The sequence below is a fragment of the Daldinia childiae genome (assembly GCF_008694065.1).
Source record: "Daldinia childiae strain JS-1345 chromosome Unknown Scaffold3, whole genome shotgun sequence".
Lineage (NCBI taxonomy): Eukaryota > Fungi > Ascomycota > Sordariomycetes > Xylariales > Hypoxylaceae > Daldinia > Daldinia childiae.
In genome coordinates, this window is record NW_022984644.1 from 267,952 (window position 1) to 275,630 (window position 7,679).

The window sequence follows — 7,679 nt, forward strand, 5'->3', positions numbered from 1 at the left end:
GCGAATTAATTCACCTAATCCACTAGCGCATGTGGTAGAGGTCTGCGACTGGCAGCTGAATCTTTTTTTGGACCCTAGAAAGCCTAGAAAAGACTACCCTATCAGCCCCTGGGGGCAATCCGCCAATCCGGATGAGGCCACTGTAGCATCAAGACTATTACTCGGATTAACCATGCAACTGAATTTTGAAGATTGCTCGAAAGCTCAAAATAAATTCTGACGCCGTATTCACACCACCCCTTTAAACCCCCTTCAGCCTTCAGCCCTTCCCACAACCCATCCCGCCGCACTGCGCACTGCGAATTGCAAACTGCGATTAACTTTGCGACTAAAGGGGGGAAATATCTGAATTCTCTCAATTCTTTTAATTTTTATCCCACCTCTTTGAATGGGACTTTCATTATCTTATTATTTTATAATGATTGTTTCTACTTCTTGACTTTCGTTAATCAACCTGAATTCACTTCTTCGGTGTGATACTTTTTTTGCCGCGTAACCAAAAAAACCTTTTGTTACACGAGCAAGCAATTTCGACGCGAGTAATTCCAGAAAAAAAGGCCACAAAGCGCCTCCTTTCTTTCCATTTTGTCCCAATTCAATACTATCGAGTTTTATTGCAGCTGCATCCCACATCCCGCATCCCGATTCAATATGGCGAGGTCCAGTTCGGCCAAGCCGCCCGCTACAAAAGGCGGTCCCTACACACCTCCGAAACCCAAGGATCAAGTCAAACACGATGACTATACTTCAGAGGGTGTCGAGGATAATGATGTCTTCTTACTACCCTTCTCTGACTACCAGGTTATGTTAGTCTTGACCATTATTGGTGCCGTTGTGCGACTATTCCGCATCTACCAACCCTCGAGTGTCGTCTTTGATGAAGTACAGTAAGTTCCCTATTAAGCTATAGCCATGGAGGTTATCAATATTAATACCGGATGTTCTTTATAGCTTTGGTGGGTTTGCGACTAAGTATATCAAGGGTAAATTCTTCATGGACGTCCATCCACCGTTAGCTAAGCTACTTATTACACTTTTCGGTTGGCTTGCTGGTTTTAACGGTGACTTCGACTTCAAGGAGATTGGCAAGGATTATCTAGAGCCAGGTGTCCCGTACGTGGCTATGCGACTATATCCTGCCATTTGTGGTATTGCCTTGATCCCGACTATATTTTTGACTCTGAAGGCTGCCGGTTGTCGTACGGCTACGGCCGCCCTCGGTGCTGCTTTTCTCATCTTCGGTAAGCTCCCCTTCTACTAACCACTTGACAATAACCTTACGCTTACATGCAACATAGAGAATGGTCTCCTCACCCAAGCCCGTCTGATTCTTCTCGATTCTCCCCTAGTCGCCGCTACTGCATTCACTGCGCTCGCCTTCACATCCTTCACCAACCAACATGAACTGGGTCCTTCAAAGGCGTTCGATGCCGGCTGGTGGTTCTGGCTTTTCATGACCGGCGTGGGAATGGGAATTACACTCAGCATCAAATGGGTTGGACTCTTCACAATTGCCTGGGTAGGAACCTTGACTCTCGTACAATTGTGGGTGCTCCTTGGTGACACCAAAACTGTCACCATTCGCATCTTTGCGAAGCACTTTTTGGCCCGTGCTTTCTGCTTGATTATTATTCCCATTACCATATACTTAGGTATATTCGCTATTCACTTCATTTGCCTCTCAAATCCTGGCGACGGAGATGGATTTATGAGCTCTGAATTTCAGGCTACGTTGAACAACAAGGGCATGCAAGATGTGCCGGTCGATGTTGCCTTCGGCAGCCGTGTCTCCATCCGGCATGTTAACACTCAGGGAGGATATCTTCATTCTCACCCCCTAATGTACCCTACAGGCAGTCAGCAACAGCAGATCACCCTCTACCCCCACAAGGATGACAACAACCTATTCTTGCTCGAGAACCAGACTCAGCCTTTAGATATTAATGGTGAACCTATCAACGGAACCGGCGCTTGGGACAATGCAAAGAACATAACTGAGAACTACATCAAGGATGGCGATGTGATCCGACTATATCACCTGGCTACTCATCGTCGCCTTCACTCTCACGATGTTAGACCGCCCGTTAGTGAAGCCGACTGGCAAAATGAAGTATCTGCATATGGATATGAAGGATTCGCTGGTGACGCTAATGATCTATTCCGTGTCGAAATTGCCAAGAAGCAGTCTCTCGGGTCCATCGCCAAGGGGCGGCTCCGAACCATCCAGACCAAGTTTAGACTCGTCCACGTTATGACTGGTTGCGTCCTATTCTCTCACAAGGTGAAGTTACCGGATTGGGCATCTGAACAGCAGGAAGTTACTTGTGCCAAAGGTGGTACTCTTCCTAACAGCTTATGGTACATTGAGTCCAATGCGCACCCGCAATTAGACAGCGATGCCGAGAAGGTCAACTACGTTAACCCCGGGTTCCTCGGCAAATTCTGGGAACTGCAGAAGGTTATGTGGAAGACCAACGCAGGTCTGGTTGAGTCTCATGCCTGGGACTCTCGTCCTGAGTCTTGGCCGATCCTCCGCCGTGGTATCAACTTCTGGGGTAAAAACCACCGCCAGATCTACCTAATGGGTAATCCCATCGTATGGTACACCTCAACCCTCGCCGTTGTTATTTACGTAGTCTTCAAGGCCATCGCTGTCCTTCGATGGCAGCGCAGCTGCAACGACTATGAGAGCGCCACGTTCAAGCGATTCGACTACGAGATTGGAACTTGGGTGCTCGGGTGGGCTTTCCACTACTTCCCCTTTTTCTTGATGGGACGTCAACTCTTCCTTCACCACTACTTCCCTGCGCTGGTCTTCGCTGTCCTAGCATTTTCCCAGTTTATCGACTTTACTACGGCTCGATTTGCAAGCGTCAGGGGAAACTCTATCATCAACAAGGCCAGTGTAGTTACGCTATTGGCTATCTCCGCCGCTGTCTTTGCCCTATATTCGCCCCTCGCATACGGAAATGCCTGGACAAAGGCAGAATGCAACCGTGTCAAGCTATTCAGCACTTGGGATTGGGATTGCAACACTTTCTTGGAGAGCGTAAGTATCCCTCCCCATGGCATGCCGTCAAGAGAGCGAGTTTGAAGGTAGATGTTCGTGTTCTTGTTCCTATATGGATTTTGGATACAGATATGAAGTGCATATGTCAGGATTTACAAATTATCAATTAGACGGTAACTAGACTAATGCATATCTCTTGTATAGTACGAAGCATACTCAGGACTTGCAGCCCCAATCGCCCAGACCTCTCAACCCGCTGTAGACAACAAAAACCAAGTGCCAGTCCAGCCCGCAGCTGATAACAATCAAGATGCCCCAAAAGTGGGTATCTCGGGGGCACCCAAGTTCGAACCCCAGGGTCAAAAAGTGATCAACCGCGAAGAGCGAGTCGAATACCGGGACCAGGACGGCAATATCCTCAACGAAGAGCAAGTGAAGGCGCTCGAAGGCAAAGTCGAATTCAAGACCAAGTACGAAACGAGAACGCGCGTCGTCGACGCCAACGGCAACGAAGTCGAAGTTCCAGTAGAAGAGCTCGCCGCCGCGGGCGTCGCGCCACCACATCCTGATGTTGAGGGTGCTAACCAGGAGACTAAGAATTTAGTGAGAGATGACACTATCCCTCAGGAAGCGTCATCAAGCAAGGATGGTGAGAAGGAAGCCGAGAAGTCTGTCCCTAAGCCAGCTAGCGAGGGTAACGAGGCAACTGTTTAAACGCCTTAGTTCATTGCTCTAGTTCCTGATTTAGCCTCACGTTTCATTGTGTGACAAAGTCATGGCGAAGAAAATCTCCACTGATGTTGGTTCATTCTAAATGTAAAGAGTTTACCCGGACGAACGGCGTTGTCCGCTAGACTCGTGTATATCACCATATTAATGAAGATCACGGAAGGGGAAAACTTTTTAGGAATGCGGAATGCAAACAAAAAGAGATAGGGATATTGGAGCGATTGTCTTGCGAAGACAAACTAGAACCATGTCAGTTATACCTGCTGATCGCAGCCTATTTCCTTTAATCTGAAGATTTTGATGTGTCCATGTGTTCCATCTATTACATGACTGTCGTATTCTCTCTGTAGTGTCAGGATGAGCGTCATCGTCCATAACGGGTGGGCTATTCGTGTCTCCAACCTCCAACTACGATGCCTTGCTTTGACGGGCCGTAGTTCCGCTATACTGACGTGAATATGAGTACTATGATGCTTCCAATCGCAGCAAGTTCCGTCTAGACATTTAAATGAATATACGTGAGACAAGCTCCGACTATCGCCCATTAGATTTATAAAGGTGCGGGGGAACGCCCATGGATATGTTAATGAACTTAATAGCTTGACTTCAAAATTCCCTCGGTCAAGTCAACATTAATATATACCTAAAGTTAACTCTTTACCCTCGATGTCGTGTAATGTCGAAATCGTAATCTCTTGCCTCTGCGGTGCTGCAAAGCAGACGGTCGTATTGCGCACCAATGAGTTCACATCCAGTCCTTTGGGTGTTGACTTATGCCACTGCTACGATTGCCGCCATAGTTCCGGTCTACTATGCGTATCGTATGCACCTATCCAGGTGCCGCGATCTCTAAACGACCTCGTCGCATATCCAGTCGAGACTGCGCGGCCCTCTGCCACTACTCCCCAGCGTTATTTCTGTGGCACCTGTGGCTGCCATGTATTTCGGTACTCTGCCGTTGGCGACGATGAAAACGATAAGTCCTGGGAGGTAGCTACCGGTACTATCATCGGACGTGTTGGCGCCGACGATGAATTAGTAGAAGCGGACGACGAGAAAGAGCCGCTCCTGAGATATGCTAGACATATCAATACTGATAACACTAAAGACGGCGGTCTATCCCCTTTCATCAAGCTCATCAAGGGGGCCGAGTTGCCCGAAAAGAGCCAGATAACCGACGACAGAGGCGGGGATAGCAAGGATATACTGGAAGCGCACTGTCACTGCAAAACAGTCCGCTTCTATATTACACGCCCTGATGCCTCGAGCCAGCTCCCGTGGTCCGGGTTTTCGGACCTTATAGTTCCAGCCGTGACCTCGCCGCGCGAAGCCATCGATAACCCGCGCGATGAGAAATGGTGGCTGCGCCCGCATAGTAAGGATAATCCAGACTTGACGAGGTATATGGCCGGTACATGTGCCTGTCGGTCTTGCCGATTAGCTGCTGGATTTGAAATACAGACGTGGGCGTTTGTGCCGCGGAGTAATATTTTCTTTCTACTGCCTACTTCTACCTCCTCACCTACGCCTGCTTCTCTCTCAAATATATCATCCGATGCCCTCCCTCTCGATTTTTCTACCCTCCAGCAGACCTACTCTCCCCTCCGCACCTACGAAAGCTCGCCGGGCGTCTTCCGCGAGTTCTGCCCGCGCTGCGGCGCCTCTGTCTTCTGGCATGATCGCTGGCGCCCTGATCTTATCGACGTGAGCGTTGGGTTGCTAGCTGCGGATGAGGGGGCGCGAGCGGAGAGATGGTTGGATTGGTGGCGTGGAAGAGTGAGTTTTCAGGAGGATGCTGAGAATGGAAGGTTTGGAGAGGTGGCAAGATGGGGGAGTGATGTGATAGGGATGTTAGCAGAGGGGTTAAGGGAGCGAGAAGAGGAAGATGGGATGGTGGGTAGTTGAAGAAAAGGATAAGGGTGAGGACTTTGAATAGGGGTTTGGGTTGTATATAATATGAAGTTGATGTAATAAGTTAACTAACAAATTGCCCGTTCGTCGTTACCAGGCAAACTTTACTTACACGAGAACATAGTCCAGTTGGTATACTAATTAGATATGTTACTACACAATGCTTCAACATCTTAAAAGGGGGGGGGGGGGGGGGGGGGGGGGGTGTCGATTCCCCCAAGAGTAGACACAACCACTATGCTTAAACAGGCAGCTAACACTCTTTTTTAATCTTACCGAGTCCTCAACTTTCATAGGTTAAACCTGAATTTAGAATATAACAGAATATGTGCCTCTGGAGAGCGATACAGAGAGTATTTCATAAAAGGGATGGGTATGTTAGTCACTATGATGGCCAATAATAAGTCGCGCGCATGACTTATAGCTTTATTGACCATATATCAAGATATTATCTTACGAACCTCTTCCACTTAGAGTATATCAGCTATTGTGTATCACGTCGATCTACTAGATAGCAAGCAGCCTTGGGGTTGACGAGCCAGTCCTGTCGACATCCTGATTTTGCTTATATTCCCATGACTATAAAGCGCAGTGATATCACTCGGTTGACAGTGCTTTCTTAAACCCTTACAGGCCAAGTTATTCAATGCATTTTACATAACATTGTTAGAAGAACTCTTAGTTACTATATCAACGTTCTTGTAGAATTTGGATGACGCTTTTAAGATCGAAACACTAATATCTCTAGGCGCTAGGTAAGTCACTTCTAAAATTATCATGGACAACTGTAATGATTCCAATAACTTCCGGCGGTCGAATTAGATCAATTGAGGTCAGACGCGCAGCTCAAATTTCCAGACGGTCGATGAGACCAGTCATATTTCCGCAGCATCATTCACTCGTCTACCAAAAGCTGCTTTGACATTTCTAAGACACTTGGGTAAGGTCAAATAAAAGGTCAGATAGAAGGTTAAAAGCTCGCAGTTAGTGTAACCAACTGATATGACCTTCGATTTGAAATACTCTTTATGCTGTACAACACTTTACTAGTATTGACCAGAACAAGGCACATAGGCACTATAAAACGAGAAAATAAGAAGTATAAGATCGAAAGCTACTAGATAACACAAGAACCATCTCAATTCCATCAATTCACTTCAGCATTAGGGAGCAGGGTTAGGTTGAACAGACGCCTTATACGATTCTCAACACAAAAATATTTAATTAAAAATCCATCAAAAATAAATCTCCCTCAAAGACCAAAAAAATCAAATGGTCCCAGGCGGGCTCGAACCGCCGGCCTTCGCATGGACTAAGATATAATTACATAGTAACTATATTAGTACGACGCTCTAACCTACTGAGCTATGGGACCGGACTTGGATGGAATTTTTGTACGGTAACGCGCATTTTAAGTTGCGCACAAACAGTAGTGGGAGTAAGAAAAAAAAAAATCCTTTACTTCCATTTTGTATACCGGCCGGACTTCGTGAAATGGGTCGGATCCACCCCGGTCCGCTCGAGACCATCCCGGGATTAGCTCCTTACAAGTTTTAAAAGGAATTGTCTTAAGTATGCTAGACATTTAAATAAATTAAAATTTCGAGACTCGATACTTTTACTTTCTGTGTATAGTCTTAGATGATCGGTTATGGAAGGTAGTCGTAGTATATGGTACGTATATGTTTTTAAGTACACGTCTACCGTCTCTTGAACACGGCTACTCGCATATCGAATTTTTTTTGCTGGAACTCGACGATTCTTCAACATCGGCTAAGCGCACATGGATTAACTCTTATATACCAAACGCTGTTTGCGCGGGAGTTCACTAAGATACATCCTTTAAAGGGATCAGCGATCCAATTGAAAGGATATAGTGGGCTAGTGAAGACGACCTATAACTACCTAGGTACCAAGTACGATATTTTAAAAAAAATTTATCTATAAACTTCAAGAGCATAAACACGTCAGTCTCAATAAATCAGGCTGATAAAACGCAATCGTTGGTTTACTTTTATCGTTTACACCT

At 46.5% G+C, this 7,679-nt stretch overlaps 2 protein-coding genes across 2 annotated transcripts; both read left to right on the plus strand.

The window, feature by feature from the left end:
* Window positions 1-651: 651 nt before the first annotated feature.
* Window positions 652-3,724, plus strand: GL218_02831 (Dolichyl-phosphate-mannose-protein mannosyltransferase 1; the record flags this gene model as incomplete). Its single annotated transcript, XM_033579368.1, has 4 exons — window positions 652-887; window positions 952-1,241; window positions 1,299-3,049; window positions 3,215-3,724. 4 exons carry the CDS (start codon window positions 652-654, stop codon window positions 3,722-3,724), a joined length of 2,787 nt encoding a protein of 928 aa, XP_033436358.1.
* A 754-nt stretch (window positions 3,725-4,478) lies between these two features.
* On the plus strand, window positions 4,479-5,644 carry GL218_02832 (glutathione-dependent formaldehyde-activating enzyme; the record flags this gene model as incomplete). The annotated part of the gene is made up of 2 exons (XM_033579369.1): window positions 4,479-4,560; window positions 4,614-5,644. 2 exons carry the CDS (start codon window positions 4,479-4,481, stop codon window positions 5,642-5,644), a joined length of 1,113 nt encoding a protein of 370 aa, XP_033436357.1.
* Window positions 5,645-7,679: the final 2,035 nt, after the last annotated feature.